Source organism: Plectrocnemia conspersa, unplaced genomic scaffold (assembly GCF_051122295.1).
Source record: "Plectrocnemia conspersa isolate PC_06_02 unplaced genomic scaffold, ASM5112229v1 ptg000011l, whole genome shotgun sequence".
NCBI lineage: Eukaryota > Metazoa > Arthropoda > Insecta > Trichoptera > Polycentropodidae > Plectrocnemia > Plectrocnemia conspersa.
The window spans coordinates 23,615,536-23,636,363 of NW_028277175.1; the positions used below are offsets into that span (position 1 = coordinate 23,615,536).

At 29.7% G+C, this 20,828-nt stretch overlaps 2 protein-coding genes across 2 annotated transcripts in view; one reads left to right on the plus strand and one right to left on the minus strand.

Annotated features, from left to right (window-relative positions):
- The window catches only part of LOC148230041 (cytotoxic granule associated RNA binding protein TIA1), a 235,738-nt gene extending 229,359 nt beyond the window's left edge, over nt 1-6,379 (minus strand). Inside the window, exons 1-2 of the mRNA XM_088198260.1 lie at nt 6,191-6,379; nt 2,860-4,058 (exon numbers count right to left, since the gene is read on the minus strand). Coding sequence (XP_088054386.1) covers nt 2,860-3,888 — 1,029 coding nt within the window. The 5' untranslated portion in view covers nt 3,889-4,058; nt 6,191-6,379. The remainder of the gene's footprint in view (nt 1-2,859; nt 4,059-6,190) is intronic.
- A 12,713-nt stretch (nt 6,380-19,092) lies between these two features.
- LOC148230042 (tRNA-queuosine alpha-mannosyltransferase) lies at nt 19,093-20,437 on the plus strand. The gene has a single exon (XM_088198268.1). It carries the CDS (start codon nt 19,216-19,218, stop codon nt 20,308-20,310), a length of 1,095 nt encoding a protein of 364 aa, XP_088054394.1. The 5' UTR covers nt 19,093-19,215; the 3' UTR covers nt 20,311-20,437.
- The last annotated feature ends 391 nt before the right edge of the window (nt 20,438-20,828 follow it).

Below are 20,828 nucleotides of genomic sequence, written 5' to 3' on the forward strand. Positions count from 1 at the left end.
GATAATATAGTATGTACCTAATTAAATATATTTAAAAACACTAATTTTACTTAAACTGAATCTATTAGATAAATATATTTTAATACTACAGTCTCAATACTCTTGCAAATTAACAGTTGGTTAGGCTAGGACTCATTGAAAGGAAAGTAAAACATATTTCTACCTATACTACAAAAATAATTAAGGAGTGACTTTAAAACATTTTTTTTTTAAATGCAAATTACCAATTTAAATGTTAAGAAAGACATATTAGCTTTCGAATTTCACCAATAGTAAATCTTATAGTACTTAGGTTGAATTATAAGGAGCATAACTTTGCGGCTAAATAGACGAAAAAACTGTTAATAGTTTATTTTATAAATATATATAAATTACCACAAATATAAATAAATTAAAATGCCGATATCGGGCGATGAAGTTGAAATGGCAGATATTGAAAATTTGTGAGTCTTTGCTGGCGTATCGAGTTGTATTGTTGTCGGCTATGATTTCGTGGAGCAGCTAGATCTGTTGTGGTTTTTTCTCGTGATGATTCTGGACGATATGTTGATGTGTTTTGTGTCACATCTTTTATAATGTGGGTTCGGAAAAGTTCTAACACATCGCAGATGAGGATGAGTGCAAGCCAATTGCATCGCTTTATGCACACACTCACGAAATGTGTTAACTCCCTAAAATGTAAACAGTCCAGATGGGTAAAAGAACAATAATATTATCCGCAGAATAAAACGTATTTTCTATCACGCATCCTTTCCATACAAAAAGTAGTTTTCAGCGGTACTTATTGGGGATTACTGTCTTGGGATGAATATACTATTAGATGGTGCGTGCAACATTTCCAAATAATAACGCAATTATTAAGTTGGATTAAACACTGTGTTTGAACCCGATTTTCTACATTTTTGACCACTTTTTGTTTGTTTGAAATGGTCGTTAAAATAACCTCTAAATTATGACAAATTATGTAAGTGGTTGAAACCCCTCGTAGTTTTATTTTGAATCATGTCTTTCATTACAATAAACCGTTTATAACATTGTGCATTGAGAAAAGTACATAGTTTAAGAAATATTGCTTTTCATTTTATTTTGCGTTAGATCTTTTTTTTACAATAAAATACTTTTGTGATTACGAATATGTTTCTTATCTTAACATGATTTTATTTTTTTTAAACGCTGTAAGATTAAAATAATAGTTTAATTAAACTACACTGTACAACGACTTTTTACAAAGAAAAAGTAACTTGATGAATATGTAGTACAGTATGCTAATTATTTACTCTGCTTTTTTATAAATCGTGCGAAATTAATTTAGTGTAACACAAAAAATATATTTTTTATTAGCCAATTAAAGCATATGGTAAACATATTAAATTATAAGTATTGCCTTTAAATTAAAATCTATTTATTTTTAAAGTAAAAAATGGGATTTTGTATACAAAAATATTATTTATGTTATTGTGAAATATATACTTGGCTTGGCCATAATAATAGGGCACCCCAATAATTGTGTTGTATCTTAAAAAAATCGTGAAAATATAAATAAAAACGATTAAGGTAGCTTAAAGTGTTTATTTTAAGCTTATTTTTAATATTCAGTAGGCCCACCCTTAGCTTTAATAACAGCTGCAACTCTTTTTGGCATACTGTCAACTAATGACTTGTAGGTGGACGGAGACATCTGCAATTTTTCTTGCAGCTCTCGCAGGGCAAAATTTCTTTCTAATTTTGTCCATAAATCCTCTATAGTATTTAGGTCTGGTTACTATGTATGCAACCCCTGCTTTTTAAGGAAGTATGACAAGGAGTATTTTTTTGCTGAAATCGGGTACATAGACATATTTTCCAGTAGGAATCCATTAAAGCGGATTTTAACATTGATATATAAACGTCACGATCCATACTACTCTCGCAAGTATATAGGTTTCCCACCATGCTGCAATCCCAGATCATAACGCTTCCGCCACAATATTTGACCTTGGATACTACGCGGTCAGCTAGATATTCTTCTCTGACTCTTTGACGCACATGTACTCCATCAAGATTCGCAAAACTTTTAAAAAATGTTTAAAAACGTATGATTATTTTTTTAATGTTGCTAAAGATTCTTTTTAATAAATTAAGTTTTTAATATTTTTTTTATATTAATCAACTTTAGTTTAAAATTACCTTAAAGTTGCATTCATCAGATTAAATGTTTTTTTCTAATCTTAAGTTGTCTAATCTCAATGTTTTCGGGCCCACTCTAACCTTCGAGTTTTATTTATTTCTGAAAGCCAAAGAAAAAAATGAATGGCCCTCCGCTTACAGAGACTTCAGCAAAAGTTTTGAAGACGTTTGGCGATTTTTAAGAGACTCGAGAACATTCGATCTTCTTTCGTTTTCTTCCAAATTTTGGCTTTTATTTGTAAGAACCACATCCGTTGAACAAATTTAAACCATTTTAGATAGCGTGTCGTCAACAATTAATGTATTTACTAATTTCTGATATATTAGTCAATAATATGCAATATGCAAATTCAATAGGTTCTTTTAGCTTTAATTAACTCGCGTATTTTTGGCATTTTTTAAACGTGTATGTAATTTTTAAAATAATATATTAAATAAATAAAATTAGAACGACATTTATAAAAACAGGATAAATAAAATTAAGCCAGGTAATAAAGCAAGTACCTACATTATAAATAAAAATTATTTTTCTTCAGAACTAAAATATATTATTAATTCTTGTAATGAAGAATAACTGACTATCTAAGATTAAGGTACAGAATCGCTTATACGTTGATATTGTATACTGATTAAGTAATACATAGACAACTGTCGCTCTTAAGCGATTATACACAATACAAGTCTAAGACTTACCTTATCTCCCATGACTGGCACCGGAGCTGGCACGAAATTCCAAACAGGTTGACTGGACTGTGCCGACCATTGAGTTGGCACCACTGGAGCAGTGGCCAAAACCACCCCCATTGACGGCACGCCTACATTGTTCTGAAGTTTTTCACAATCGCACTTAGCACCCTTGGCCTGGCAGCTGGGTCCCATCTCCTTCTTATGTCCTTCTAATTCAGCGTCAGAATCGCAAGTACACTCATCGACAAGTTCCTCTTCGCTCTCGCAACGGGAGCAATTATTCAATACTTCTTCATCTTCATTATCAGCATCCTTATGTAGACGACACTCGTTGATCTTTTTGAGTCCTTGCGAAAGACAGATCTTCTTATTGGAGTACAAAGGATGTCCCAGAATACTGTTCTGCGGTATGATTACGCTCGAGTGCATGCCAATTTGAGGTATTGTCATAATATTCCTCAAGATGGTCCTCGGCTGTTGGGCATGTTGGCACACTTGAAGCATTTGCTTTGGTTTAGAGCAGCAACAGTGCTTCTTGCTTTTTTTAACCTCACCCTTGCAGCACTTTTCTTTGGGTTTCGAAGGGCCTTGCTCAATTGCCGGTTCCGGCTCAGGCGATCCTTCCGCCGGATATTGACAATCGATTTCTTCGTCTCTGTTCAAATACCTGCAGCTTGAACTCTCTCCATTTTCACCCCAGACACTGCTAGGAAACGTAGGAGTTTTCAACAAAGGTGCTCCTCTTGTCCTATGTATAATTTTATCATTATCAACATTAGAATCTGGCGCATAGTCGTCTGAGGCGAAATCTTTGTACCAGCGCTCATGAGTCTCCTGGCTCTGTTTGCTCTCCTTTATGTAATCGTTGTAAGTTCCTAACAGCGACTTTTTGTTAGAACTTGTCGACGAAGATGCTGCGATCCTATTGTTGTTTTGGACTCTGTTGTTTGTGTACGGCTGCACTCTCGCAGTGGTACCTACGGTGTGCGTTTTCATGGATTCTTGTCTTGAAGTGAGACCTTTTAGTCCAGACATATGGCCTTTTGAAAGTTTTTAAGTTCTACGTATGAAACACTGCCACTAACATCTTGTCGATTAATGAGTTTATAGTTTCATAATATAAGTTATTAATTATGCAACAGTCTGAGTAATTCCCTTTGAGGATTTGCTCAACACCGGATATTAAAATAACCTAATACCATGTGCTGTAACAATGAGTAAGATTATATTTATTAATTATTTTAACGCACACTAAACGAACTTCATTAATTTATTAGGTTTAAGGGTTGAGTATATCTTTATAACGACAATAGCTCAAGATTTATTTTTACTGTTTTAGTTTATATTTGTTAATAGTATATTAGATTATTATAAATCATGATTTTAAAAGAACTATTATATTCTTACACTAATTTTACTATTAGAAAAAACCGTAAAATTGAATGTTAATATACTCAAATAAAAAAATGGTATATTACTAAAAAAAATTTAAATATATATTTTAATAAAAAAATCATAAAAATATTTTTAATTTAAATTTATTATATTGTTTTTTTTCAGTTTTTAACATTGGGACGGTAATTATTTATTTTTAGTTGTATCTGATTTTAATGACAAAAATACACTTTGATTTAATAATAAAATATTTTTAATCAATATTTAATTAGTTAATTTTTTTTTTTTTATTTAATTTATATAATTAGTTCACGTTTTATATAAATTTATATAATTTAAAGATGTTCATATTTATTTAAATAACCAATAACAAGAAGGTATATAAAATAAATATACTAGCTAAAATGTTATAATTTTTTTTTAATATGTCGTCTTACTAATAACAAATGGTAAGAAGTTGACATTTTTATGTACATAACTTATAAATATAATGTACTAAAATAATTATTGTCATGAAAATATTTAAAATAATCGTTTCTTGCTGATAATATATGTTATAGGCCGTCCGCTAACGGTTAATTTTCATAAGAATTGAGTATGTTTCATAAAAACTAGAAGCTAAGATTTTTTTATAAATGTATCTCAAAAACAAGGTATCCCATATAAACCAGTAAAATGATAGTTTGCGACATTTTCTTTCTCTTAAACATCCAAAAGCTTTTTTATTTTTTTTTCGAAAAATTTTTTTTATATAAATATCTAAAAGTGTTGATGTTAGTTTTCGGTTCAATTATTATTTTATAATGCATAAATAAATCCTTTAACTTTCACTGTTTAATTTAAGATGCTTAATAATCGTTAAATAGCTTAAAATAACATTAACGCGCTCATAATCTTGAGCTGAAGGCAATCATAATATCTATATTTTATTATTTATTAACTGCTTCGTACATTACCTAATTAATCAAAATACAGATGATTTATATTTTTCATGGTATTATTTATTTTTTAATTCACATTGATTTTATAACGTCTTGTAAAAATATACCAATAAATTTAATTAATATAAAAATCTTAACTATATTTGTGTCACTAAAATCGTTTTATATGTATAGTAAAAATTTATTGATGATAACATATTGTTTAGCTATACATACATTTTTTTATTTTATATTTAAAAAAAATGTAATACTGTGTATATTTTTTTATACTTTTGAGTTATTAAATGTTTTATTATTATTGTATAATCCATAAATATGCTCTTTAACTTTCACTATTTAATTTAAAACGTTTGATAAACGTTGAAATAAATTATATGTGTATATAACACATTTGCAACTAATATATTATTAACGCGCTCATAATCTTAGGCTATTTGCTCATGTGAAGGCATTTATAATTATTTATTAATTGCTTCGTAAATTACCTAATTAATCAAAATACTAATGATTAATATTTTATCAGGGTTTTATTTATTTTTTAATTTAGAATTTAAAAATAATAAATAAATATAGCCTTATTATTATAGACTTTTGTCACATAAATCGTTTTATATGTGTGGTTAAAATGTTTTTTATTAGAACATATTTTGTAGCTTTTAAATTCGAATAAATATAATACTGTGTTTTTTTTAGAAAACCCATTAAATTAAGACACTTAGAACAAACATATAGGAAGTGACAAATTTTAAAATATTTTTAATATATACAGTAAATCTTCTCGGAAAATTAAAAAATACTATGGAAAAATCTGCATAAAATTAAATAATCCGTTTTTTTAATATAAGCTAACATTCAGACAATTTAAAAACGATCTTAAACGTGAACTTCTTAATATTGATCTGTTTCTTATTATACTAAAATATTTTATTTTAATTTGTGTATTTATTTATAAATGTATTTTAAAAGTTATTATATAATATTATTGCAGCAAATTCAACCACCTAAAGCACCCGCAGTATGGTCGTTAAAATTTAACCCTTTGCGCACGCACCCGCCCCTCGTGTTTGTGTTTACATCCGATCAGCTGATCGCGTGTTTACATCGCCGGCGTGTAAACAAACAGCCACGCACTAAGCAAAGACGCGACGCGGCGGCGCAGGTGTTGACCGAGCGGCTGCCGCGCGTTGACTGGGCGCTTAATGGGTTACAAAGGGACTTGCGACTTCACGCACCACGTGGCGGTGAAGCGGTTTTCCCTTTTCCTTTTCCGAAAGCCATTACTGGGGAAAAGGTATTTTATTTCCCTCTCGATACGGCCGCTACATGTTTACGATTGTGCGAAACACGCAACATGACTAGGTACTGTTGTATTTTATCCTTTCTCGCCCCACTGTGGTTTTAGAAAATGTGTTTTCTTGGTAAAAAATATTTGAGGCTGTAACGGCCTAACCGATGTGAAAGGAGAATTGTTGAAATGTATCTTCAAATATAGAGGGTGTGAACTAAACATTGTAAAGGTCGACAATAGTACTCTTGAGAGATTAAGAAAACATTAGATTATTCAATTATTTCATACGGTTTCATAACAATTATATATACAAACAAAATTATAATGTTAAAAAGTTGGATATCTGCGCTCATCGAGGAATTGTCGAATAGTCCTGTTCTTGAATGAGGTACTTTAAACAAGCGCTGATAATTAGATGGCAGTTCATGCAAATCTATAAAAAACCATCAATAATCACAAAAAAAACTGTATTTATGTTCTCTCATTTATAAACTAAAGAAACTCACAATGTCACAATTAGATGGTTTAGATATTATCTATTTAATCATAAATGCGTTCCTTTTTCTTGCCCGTTGCGACCAGGACGTCAGCGCTAGAGAACGCTCTTCTTGCATGAGCCATCTAGCTCGCCAAACACAATAATGTTTTCGGCGGTAGCTATGAGCAACTGGAAAACAAATATGTGAAACGGTGCTTATATATTTTATGTGTACATACAACATAACTGATTTTTTAATTATTATTTTTAGATATTTATTTGTATATATATATACATATATATTTTTTTATGGTGGTCAGCATGATTTTTAATAAAAAATTTAAGTCCAATCGGCACGTGATAAATCGTTTTAACTGTCCAATAAAAGTTGACTTCTTTGTTATAATGAGAAATATTTTAACATCTGAAGTTACAAGATACACACTATAAATCAGGAAAGATTTAAATATCCGTCGTTTTGAGAATATATAACGCGTGCATTCGGGATTTCCTTCAAAACGGCCGTTCGTAATCTGCTTTAACTGCAATTTTAATAATAAAAAAACACGAATAGGCTCGTATTGTATTAGTATTATTTATTTTATTTAGCTAATATAGGTTATTTTTACTAAATACATATAATACATAACATAAACAAAAACAGAAAATAAAAAATTACTTAATAATATTAATGCATGATTTTTCCATATTTAAAAATAAAAATATTTTTTATACTAAAATTAGGCTGAAAATGACGGCAAAAATAATTTAAAAAATATTTAGGCCTAGTTGTGGATTATATAATATCTATAAAAAAATGCTAGTTGTAAATATGCGACATTATGCAAAACGCGAATAAAATATATTAAAATTAAAAGCATACAAAAAATATTTACAACTGAAAATTTTTCTTCTTATTAAAACATAAGACCACATTCACACATTGTTTGTTAAATTACATTGCATTTCGGCATTTTGCATCTGTTCCTCTTGGTCAATATGGGCCAGTGTCTACAACTGTTACGTTTATTTTATGCAACTATTACAAAAAATATAAATAAAAAATAAATAAACAATGGTAGACTAACTTAATTGGAGTATATAAATTAATTTTATTTCGTTTTATATCCACTAGCACCAATTAAAACGAATGTTTAAATTCCCAAAAATGTTACACATCTGCACCTAACGATTTTTTTTAAATGGCTTATCACGCGTACAGAGGCATCTATCGGAATAATTTAAAAATACAATGGCTCGGCGTTTGCTACACATATGTAACACTATGGAATAGAGTTCCTTTATTGAACGTAGACCGAGTTATAAGAGCTTAAATAAATTGTTGCAGATTTGCAATACCATGCATTTAAGGGTTAAAGTGTTTCTTTATTCCATTTAGTTTAATTTTTGCGAATATATTTATATAAATTCACACCTCAATACATGATTCCCATGGTCGTTCTCATTTTTTTATACCTATTTCTAGTATTAAAACTAAGAACATCTTTATTTCTTATTAAATACTAAATAGAACACTCTGATAAGATAATATTTTTATTTTAATAAATCTTTGTAATTATTGTGCGACCACCTTTTATTAAGGAGGAAATTTTGAAGATTGAGTTAAAAATTAATGCGATCAATTTTTGTTTTAAATGTATTTGCAGTATTTTACTACGTTTTGTTTGATCACTTTCTATAAACATGAACAAGTTGCCAATAAATTTCAGCAGCAATTTCTTTGATAGTAAATAAAAATCAAATCACAAGTTTAATCTAAGAAAATATTATTAGCATTAAACCTTAAATAAATCTCAGGCATCTCTCATTACGATTCCGGCTCTTAACGTTGCACCGTTATTTATAGTTCGTATTGCTCACATATGCGAAAATATGACTATTCACAACGAGTATGAATTGGCTCAATGCTATAAACGAATTTCATTGAGCAATAGGTATATTTGTATATTAAACTAATTAAAACTTACAACTGTTTTTCAGACGAAAAAGTATTTTTAGAAAACTCTTCTCTCTGAAAACAGGTTGGAAAAGTTACTTATTTAACAACACGATAGATTAATGAGTTTTTGTACATATAATTATATTATCACACGAATAATGTCAAATTTAAAAAACTTAAATTACATTTTAGCTCTTTTATATAAGAATTTAGAACAGTGAGATATTGCATGACAAATTTAATACACTAATAATTATTTTAATTAATAACTGACAAATGTCTATCATAACCAAATATTTTTCTGGTATTTTTTAATATAAACCTAGAAAACAATCAACACTTATTATACTAGAACCTGTAATAGATAATACTATCTTGAAAATAATAAGTAATAAAAAAGAAAAAAAATAGTATTATTACTAAATATAATTTGCACTTTTATGCTAAATTAACTTATTTATTATTAAGTATATAACCTAATTAATTAAATATATACATTTATACACAATTAGATTCAATGACCGTAACTTCTTTCTTACACAACACACAAATGAAATTGGAAATCACAGGTAAAGGTAAGCTCGTGAAGGGTAATTCGCATTTTCTTCACGTACCAATATTACGGCGAGAAAAATATATTTATTCGGAACATACACAATATCGCACAAACATGAATATTACATGATGACCTTGCCAAATGGTCTAAGAAATACAACGGCAAGTTGTGGATGCAAATCTTAATAATAGTATTAAATTTACAACATTTTTTTTATTTAGTCAAAAAAATATTAACAAACGATCGTTTTTTGATTATATTTTCTGGTTAAATGAAAGACACTTAACTTGTCTTAAACCAATTGAACCAAAATTTTTAAATAAACCAAAACACATGCACTTATTTCTACGAAGAAAATGTCACGATAAATGTACGATTTTGAGATGCAGGACAATTTTTTTTCATTAAAAAATAATTGTTTTATAATGTCCATCGAGATTTTTCTAATCTCGCGAATGAATATCATAAAATCATGCCAAATCGTGCAGAGTGACATCTATTAATTTTAGACTGTTTATTAACAGACTAATTTCAATCTGATATCTCATTACTTAAATTGTTGCTTGTATTTACGCCGTTATAACGTATTGGGCTAACGCATGTAATGTTGCAACGGAAGATTTACAATAAATGTGTAGGAAAAATATAAGCGAGAGATAAGTGCGTGCGTTCCGCACAACCTTATCTCTCGCTCACTCTCGTCACTTAACACGCGAGCGAACGAAAGGAAAAGTATCTCGCCGTACGCGCCTGATACTAGTTAACTTATAATGCTATCATGTAATATATATCGATACATTTTCAATATTAGACATCGTTATCGTATTATTATTCATTTTAATAAACTTAAAATTGTAAATTCTAGCACATATTATATAGAAGTCTTGCGCCTTTAATCATATTTTACATTTTTTTTTAAATAGTCAAAATAATAATATAAAATAGTACATCATATTATGTAAATCACTAGCATTACGTTAACATAATATTCTTTAATCACTCTTCTCTAAATTTAAAAAATAAAATATTTTAAACTACTTTAAAACGTCCTGTTTCGGTATTTTGCCGCTAACGTGTATATTATAAACAGCTGTTGAGAAAATCGATACAACTCGGTCTGCAGTGGCGTATCTTTCGCATTCAACCCCTAACGCTCCCCCAGTCAGTATCGTGCACAGAACGCTCTTATCACTATGTCGCAAAATACACACAATAACGTACATACGTTAACGTAAATACAATTTACGTAAAACTCATGTCACTTAATAAAGATAATCAGCGATTATTTAATTAAATCTAATAATCAATTGGGGATTCAACGTGTTACTTATTTTAGGGTAGCAAAACTTTTGTCTTAATTTGTGTAATAATTTATAGACAAACGTACCATTGCGTTGACTTTTCTTCTGGACGTGGCTAAAAGTAAATGGTATCAAGATTGGTCGAGAGCGAAGTGGGCGTGGTCGCTTTCGACCAATAGCGAAACGTCACAAAAAGGCTACGAAGGTAGATGTGTATGTAAAATCATATAAAGGATCGTCACTCCATTTATGCGGATAGAATTGATTTTCATTAAATTGTTATGACTTATTACAGAAGCAATAGCACAGTTGAAATAATCTTGTTTTCTTAATTTGTATTCAATTATGGTTCTATTTTTTCAAAATTTATGGTATTTAATAACGTAAAAAGTGATTAAACATAAGTTAACATATAATCAATTTAATGTATTAAAAGAGTTGTGAAATGAATTTTTGAACATTATATCTAAACAAATAATAATCTGAATGTGAAATGGGCAATTTGCGACAATTTTTACAGAAACAGTCAATTTTTAAAACAAATGTGGCATTTTAGTGATAGAATATAATGCTTTTGTCATTGGCAAACTCTTCCTTTTTTCTGGCGATTGCTTCTGTAAGTTTGAGTCGTCAGGCAAATAATAAAAGAAAGTGAGTTGTCTTTTTCGCATTGCTTTACGACCCGAAATCAACTTAACTGTGTCTCAAAAAATGTTGCTATCCTTGGCGCCCGGTCAAAAGAAGGGAAATTCCTGAGAAGCACTCATAAACACTTAATAAACCAACAATTTCTAATTATGTATTTTAAGTGGTTCTAAGAAATTCTGATGTTAGAGTATTAACAAAAAAAATATCAAAAAATGTATTCCTTAAATGAATTAATACTCATTACCCCCAAAAATTTTACGTATACCCCGGTCATCCGACCTCTAGCTTATTTAAATATTTTTAACATTCTAAAGTAAGGTTGCATGATTTATTTGCTTTAGTTTTAGCAAAGGTTTTTGACATTGCTTGTATCTTATTCTGCGCCTCTTTTTCAAGTACCAAATTCATTAGCAGTTAAACAAAATTAAGTTATTTTAATGTATATATTTGCGTTTACTACCTTTGTTACAAGCTATTTTTTTGTACAGAAAGTGGGTAGAAAAATTTGCATTTTATTGCCATTGGTGAATGAAGTTTGACAGCAATTAAAATCATATGCAATTGCGTTTCAGAAATCGTTTCAAAAAATTAGTGAAACAGATTGGAAACCATACAATGATATATTGTTCTAGCTTATTTTTTGGATAACTAATATTCTTGTGTAACTTATTTCTTATAGAGCTAATAAGGCTTTCTAAATTGGATATAAGTACTAAGTTTTACATAACAAAATATTTTTAAATCACAAGTTCGGCTGATCTTTTGTTTATTCTAAGTCGGAACTAAATTGGTGTAAGTTCAGACTAAACACTAATCACTCAGCCGACAGGTCAGGTAGTACCTACACATAATATTCATTGATGGGCAATCTAGTTTTTTGACCTCTAATGTTTATTGGGTTCTGTACTATCTACCCGCAAAAACTAAAGCCTATTGTGCTGCCAAATAGGTAAAGTTGATTGTGGAACGAAAAAGTAATGTTTCGCAACAAAGTAACGTATCACGTAACGTATCACGTGGATAATACCAAAGTTTTTTATGTAAATATGTACTCTTAGATATTAGCTAAAAATAAATATGATACAATTTATACATAGATAAAATTTTAAAAATCTCTAGGCATTTTTTTAATTTAGATATATCCTTATATTTATTTATATGTGCCGCTTATCGTTGTTCGTGCAACGTCTTTAATCAATATTATTTTCAAATTATTTTTTTTTAATAATGGAAATCAAAATCAGCACAAATTATTTATTTTTAAAACAATAAAAATTAATTTTTATAAAAAATATATATTTTTATAATTTTTTAAGCAATAAATTTGGCATCAATCAACATTAGAAAAAGGGGTAAAAATGTGTTTATAGTGTGTGGGTGACTATCGTTTCAATACCAGTAAAGACTGCTGCCATGTAAATGTCAACAATCAATGAATTTTGAGTGTTTTTTTGCTTCCACATAAAAAAAATAAAGACGCCAATGTGAAAAATGCTATTGTGTTACATTGTAAGATGAATCATTGTTTTGTTTATTTGAAAAAAAACATTATTGAATATATATTATTATTATATATTATTAAATATGCAATAATATAAATAATTATATATAACAGTACACGCTCGTAATTTCACACTTTGCGCTCGAAATATCGCGTAATTTCTGGTAAATAATGCACATATAGTATCCGTATAAAATTATCATGTGAGATATATTAATTTAATTACTATACTTCATGGCAGAATAATGAAATGGTGCTATATGAAGATCGTGTAATTCGAGTTATTGACACTTGATTCCATCTAGTTTTGTTTTTGATTTTATTATATGTATGTAAATATGATCAAAATCCTATTTGCATCTTATTACTCTAATAATACAATTTTACAGTATAATTTATCATTCTTAACCCCAACCGACCTTTGAATTTGTATGAAATTTAAATTTCTCCTTTGTTCAGTTATAAATGCACCAAATTTCGAACGCGAAAAATTCACTTTTAAATTAAGGGGTGGAAAACCCGAGACAAAAGTAAGCCCCGTAATAAAAAGAAGGGAGAATGTTTAACTTTGACACGATTCAATTACGTTTTACTGAAAAAAAATATATAATCACAGCATCATTGTCCTTTATCGTGACTTATTTTTTATCAGAAACGGTTCATCTATTATTCAAGAACATTTACAATTCAGTTTGTGGCATTAATGATCAGATTACCTCCAAATATCATACACGCGTGTAATTTAAATGATTTATATAGCACTGCATACACATTACAATTAAAGAACAATGAGCTCACTTCGCGTCGCAGCTTTTGTTGTCCATTTCCCAGCTTTATTGTCGATTTTCCAATAAAAAGCCCCATTGCTTCCGCTTTCCGCCATTGTCCATTGATGAAAAACTCTATTATGCATCATCACTGAATATTCATCGTAAAATTCGATGAAATCAAATTATTTTAATCCCTGAAGTGTTTCATGCTTATTGGTATTGGTGAAAATCAGCTCGATTAAAAAAAGTAAATATACAGCATAAAAGTACATTTTAATTTTATAAAATCACAAATCTTTCCATGGCAAACATTTACGAAAACCTGTATTACTCTCAATCTTGACTAGTACAGAAAAAATGTAATCATTTCAATAATACAATTTATTAAGAAGCAAAAACTTTCAAACGTTGAGATCTCGCGTCTTAAAGTTACACAACTTTACATGTTTAAAATTCCTATGTTAGTGTAAGTTATTGATTTTGGCGCTATGTATTCATTTTTGTACGTTTGGCAAGTCTGAGGGAGGCTTAGTGCTCGCCCACTCTTCGCTACTACGGCCAATTACGAATATTGCTACTGTCATTGAATTTGTCTATTTCACACAAAACTTTAGTATTGTGTTGCGTGCGACTGTTTAATATTTTGAACGACCGTTTGATATATTTAAGCTAATCTCTTGAAATTAATAATCGTCACTTTTTCTAAAGGCATGCCCAATGTGCTGTCAATACATTAAGCTTAATCATTTTAAATTTATGACCAACGATCATAAAAGGCACAATGGCACAACAACTTACCGCCATATTATTAAAACATTTGTGAAGTAGTAGGTTTTTCATTAGATATCTGTGAATTTTAAAGATGGTTTGAAATTTTTTGAAGGGAAAATTACAATGTCAAGTATAGTCCTGGATGATGATGATATTCTGAAGCAAATCCTACTCAAACTATCTATCAGCTGAGCCGAGAAAATAAACCAGTTTGATTCAGCCGTTCATTTTTTCTTTTTAAACATATTTGGGGCCAAAAAGTCTTTTGCTGTTGAGAGCTTAAAAAATGGGCACCTCGGACATTTTTGTTTGTATGCCTGGGTAAACGAATAAAAATGTCCGAGGTGACCTTTTTTTAGCCCATTTTTTTAAAATGTCATTGAATGAATTAGTTCGTGGGCCGCTAGTAGAACATCACTGCTGCATATGTATAATTAGTATGTCTGTAAAATTATTTATATTATTGAAATAAACATTGAATGAATAATGGATAACTCTCTGCAACTAATCTACTTTAAAAAATGTTTCTGTATGTATGTAAAATGTTCAATAAATCTTGTTTGACTAACGGTCATCATGATGGCGCATTGGAGATAGTCTTGATGGTCAGATTTGTAATTAAATATAAAGAAAGTAAATAAATAAAAAATCTTTTAAAAAAAAATTTACAGATTGAAAATTAAATAAATATTATTTAAAAAAATATATTTTAAAAATTTTAATTTCATAAAATATTTTTACATCATTATATTTGCGATTAACATATATATTTAAAATGCTACTTTATTTAGTTTTAGTTACAGATGTATTGCGGTTGCTTATTTTGCCACCCAGCGCGCGCAGATTTTTCAGTTATTGTTTCTCAAAGATCAATTCTTACTACTCACATAAAGTTTATTGATATTTAACTGATTATAAAACGTGTTTTTGTTTTCTTCGACTTTTTGAATGAGTTCATCACTGACAAAGAATAGCCAGAAACAAGTTGGTGTTGATTATTTCAAAAATGAACCTCAAACGCGGCAGTTTCAAACATACGATAAGTTTTATAAAAGAGAAAAATATATTAAAGGATAAGTAATAACTACTATACGACTGATCTTCAGATTTACATAATTTTATTTCGAAAACATCATGAAATATATCTTTCCTATATAACATTTTCACATAATACAGCCAATCGATTTATACAAAATGCAACTGAATATTTAAAAAAAATACAAAACGATATTCGACTGCTAGGCATCAAGGTATACCTACATTCCTCTTTAAAATTGTAATTTTATTCATAGAAAGAACAGAGGGCATATCTGTTAGCTTTATTCCCTCTATATTTTATACATTGCGTATAATACGTATATCTATGTATGTATATTCTATATTCCCTTCACATAAGTATATTGTACCTGGAATAAATATATATTTTATTTTATTTTATTTAGTACACTTTGCATATACGTGAGTTACTGTATTTTTTTATTATAATAATAATAACATTATGTAATACAATCCTCATATGTGTGGAGTTCCAGAACACCCTGTTTGAGTAAGAGTATGGCGGCAAAATGAAGTGTGCAACATAAATTATTTTGCAATGTACTTTATACGAAATCCAGATATTAATTTTGGCTCAGCAATTTTCTCGCCGCCTCGACTGAAATTAATTAGGAGTGAAAAGTTATTAAGATTGTGTGAGATAAGGGGTTAAATTCCGAACTGTAGATATTTCCTATTATAAACGAAGCAAACAAGTGTGTCTGCGAGTTTCTTTCGTGAAAAATGATAGACGAAGAAAGAAAAAAAAATATTTCTATACATAAAATTATTACAAATGGCGTCAGTATCATTTTCATATTATAAAATAAATATATTTACTTTAGTTAACAACACAAATACAAGAGTGTATGGAAATTTTCAATCTAACATTGTTTAAGAATATATTTCCAGTTCTTATTTTTTTTTATTAACTCAAATATAGTCATAATTCTTTTTAATTTGTATACGGTACTATTATTCATTTAAATTATCATCGTGACATAACAGGTTACCCCAATAAGTTACGATGGTCAAAAATAATACATAAAATATATGAAGAAAAATCTAGACTAGCCCCTTGTACCTGTCATTAAATAGATGAATGTGCAATGCCAGCGTATAAAGGAGCAGGATGGTGCAAGTCATAGACGAGTCGGCTAGTGCGGACGTCCCGACTGTAACGATCTCAGAAGAGGACGCGATCGCTACTCTGCAAGACTGTAATTTCTCGAGAGTTGTTATATTATCAACAACACCCTTCAGTAGTTTGAAAAAATGCTTAGAGACGACCACTGACTGGCCAACTTTTGCTCCACCCTCCATCCCCCTTCCTTCCGCTAGAAATGTGACAATTTGGTATGGTTATAATTTAATTGTAATCTACTTAGGAACTTAGGAGCTATAGAAAACAGAAATAACTAACGTATCGTCAAATTGAAATGCGTTCTTCATAACAAAACCTCAGTTTTTTTGCAGATGTTTACGTGTAGAGGGAATCTTCACTTGCTCTCAAAATGTAGAGGACAGTCTACAACAGATCGAATGAATCTATACAAGATTAAATCATCGTTATACAAAAAAAATCAGTCTTTATATATATAATAAATGAATATCGAGAAGAGCATATGGTCTAAGCTGGAACCTTGAGGAACACCCAAAAGGGTTAAATATTCTTGCAATTATCGATTACGAACTTTCTATGATCGCTTAAATAATTTAGGAATAATCGAATATATAATCATCTGAGAAACTAAGGCGCAATAATTTATTATTATATATTTTTTTATATAGAAGCTTAAACGGAAAACCACTAATCTATTTTATCTACAGTAATCGTAAACCATCTGTAATATATATCGGCACCCTAACAAAAATTATAATAATAATCTTTGATTAAGATTGGAAAGTCATATTTTTTATTATACTATATAAACACACTATACGTAGGTGTGAGCGATGAAACAGAGTCACTAATTTAATAACCAACCACCAGATGGCTGAGCAGCTTCCCCCATTTGTATATTTCGTTAGGGGAATTCATCTTGCTAGATTCCTGATTGTATGCGTGTGTGCCTTCGTGTATATTTTTGCTTCAATCCATTCGAAATTAGATGTCTAACATCTCCTTAGATGCAATTTACATCAATTGTAGGGACAAAGGACCATAAGATGTCCATTTCAGCCACCCTTGCAATTGACCATGAAATTTATGAGCCGTAACAATGATTCGCTCTGAAACCTCGCTCAATATCCTATTTATTAGTCGATAGGTGCTGGATTAGTATAATGATTATTATAATATAAAAACTTACATAATAATATATTTTACAACATAATTTACATATAAATATAATATTATTCACCAAGATGTTAGGTAAGTTATACATTCTGAAATAGTTTTATTCCGCAACGCTAATGTAAATATTTAAACTCCCAAGTTTTAACTTTAGTCTCTTAGAAATGGTTAAACTATTATTATATAATACCCAAGATTCCTCGTGTATTAAAGTATTGGATTATATATAATAATGATAAAACTCTCTAATATTATTATATATAAACTTTACTTCTAATATATATACAGATTTTTAAGAAATCATTTAATGAAATTAATTAAAAATAATAAAAAGCATTTTTACATACTACTTATACTTGACTATAAACATATATTTATTGTATGTGGGCAATAAGATTATAATCCTGAAAATATTTCACGCAGCTTTTTACCTTTTGCATGTTTGGCGTACCGGAAAACAATATTTAGCGATTAACAAATATGTACATATACGATATTATTATTTTTTACTACATTTAAATCTGAGTTTTGCACTCCAGAATTTTATTGTCTGTAAAAGTATTCGGGATATTTATTTAAATTAAATTAATACTATCCTAATCTAACAGGTTCCCTCAATGAGTAACGATGGTCAAAAAATAATTCATAGTAATATAACATGTAATATACACAAAAAAAATTATGATACATTGCAAGAAAAAATATTAAAGAGTCATAAAATCATATGTTTTAATAATAATGCTTATTACGACCATCTTTATAAGAAAAATGTATATACATTTGTACTTATATATATAAGGACATTTATATATTTTTATTAAATATATTATATAATTTACATTTAATATATTATATTTTTATGATTGCGTCAATTTATTATAAACTTTATGGTGTTTGTGTGTGTATTTATAGTGTATCTAGATGTAACTCTAAGCCAAATTTCTCATTGATACATTTTAATTAAAAAACAAATAGTTTCATTAATCAGCCGTATCAATTTAATAAAAAATACTTTTTATACTACAAGATTAACAAAGTTTTGAAATCCTCGTATAAACTAGTTCATTGTATCTTTGTGGCAAATAAAACCTAATCAAGTTTTTCTAAAGAAAAGAACTATAACATACAAAAATGCATTTATTAGCAAAAAAAATATTTTATTTTGTAAAACAAATATTTTAATTTCATCGGCAAAAATATATTTTTGTTGCTGTTTAAATTTTATATTCGTGCTCTTACAGCGTACTCTTTTTATTTTCATTGTGGCAACACTGCGAGGAACTGTCAGAAGTTTACTTTGTGCAAATCAGAGTGTTTCCGTCTGTTCACACAACACAAAATTTACAACCTAATTATCAGTGTTAAGAATCTAACCATGTACTCTTTCTTGGTGTGAAAATTATCAGTACCATATGTACGAAGATGGAGAAGATATTGATAATCGAACCGTTTTATGGCGGCTCTCACAAAGCGCTCGTCGATGCGATTGTGACAGAATTGGAATCACATCACAGCGATTACCATCTTATCACAATGAAGGCGAAAAAATGGCCATGGCGTGCGCGGTGCAGTAGCTTGTACGTATCTCATCAGATTCCCGACTTGAACGGCTACACTACTTTATTTTGCAGTTGCGTTTTGAACCTTACTGAATTGGTTGGCTTGCGTCCAGAGTTATCCAAACTGCGCAAAATAGTCTACTTTCATGAAAATCAGCTAGCTTATCCTGTTCAGAAAATTAAAGAGCGTGATTTTCAATATGGCTACAATCAAATAACTACGTGTCTAACCGCCGATGTAGTCTTATTCAACTCCAAATATAACCAAGATTCGTTTCTTAACAACATGAAAAAATTTCTCAAGATCATGCCGGATTATAGACCACAAAATCTGAACGAAACTATTGGACCAAAATGTCGTGTGCTGTACTTTCCGGTGAACTTTTCTTCAATCGACCTTATCTTGAAAGATAAGAAGACAGATGATTCGACGAAAAGTGATATGCATATATTGTGGCCGCATCGGTGGGAGTTTGACAAAAATCCAGAGATTTTCTTCAAAGCTCTTTATGCTTTGAAAGACGAAGGAATAAAATTCAAAGTTAGCGTTTTGGGAGAACAATTCGACCGAGTGCCGCCTGTCTTCTCAGAGGCGAAGGATAGATTATTCGATTGCATAGCACATTTTGGGTATGTTGAAACCAAAAATGAATTCTACGCCATACTTTGTGATGCCGATATAGTAGTGTCGACTGCTGATCACGAATTCTTCGGTGTTTCTGTTGCTGAATCAGTGAGAGCCGGTTGTGTTCCCTTGCTTCCCAACAAGCTGGTCTATCCTGAACTATATCCGCCAGCGTTTCTCTACCAAGACGAGAAACATCTCATCAGCACACTTAGGACGTGGTGCATAGATCCACACATCTTCAATCAAATCAAATCTGAGCACAAAATAGATACTGATCGATTTGACAGCAAAAACTTGATAGACAGTTTTCTGCAAGTTCTGAAAAAATAATTTTCTGAAGGAAAGATTCGCCTAAGTCAAAATTAGTTATAGGATAATTTTACAATTTTTATAATTATTGAATTATTGTATAAACTTTATTTTAAATACAAAAATAAATCGTTGTTTATTATTTCAATCAAAGATTTTTGTATCCAGATATAACATATGGAAATAGAATATTCGTAGCAACTTAACAAGCTACTGCGAAATTATTGTATGGCCAGAACCTGATCGATTAAAACCAATAATATTACTTGCCCCATATATTGCTGCGAGTTATATCGATAAATATATTGAGTCATACCCATTACAAATGTTATTATGGCCGAGAGATGTCTGGCACAAGCTAAGCTGGATACGTATGCTAACCACCGGCGTACTGCGAGTGGTTAGCATACGTATAATGTTACGTAAAATACAACAAGTAACATTTTAAGTGTATTATTGGTCCCTTGAGCCGCTGCACGTAGGTTGATGTCATGCGCGTAAGAAATAAAAAACGCTGACTTACTTTCAAAGGAAGTATT

Bases quoted from the DNA above. Each gene is read 5' to 3' on its own strand.
- LOC148230042 (XM_088198268.1), top strand. From the start codon at position 19,216: ATGGAGAAGATATTGATAATCGAACCGTTTTATGGCGGCTCTCACAAA.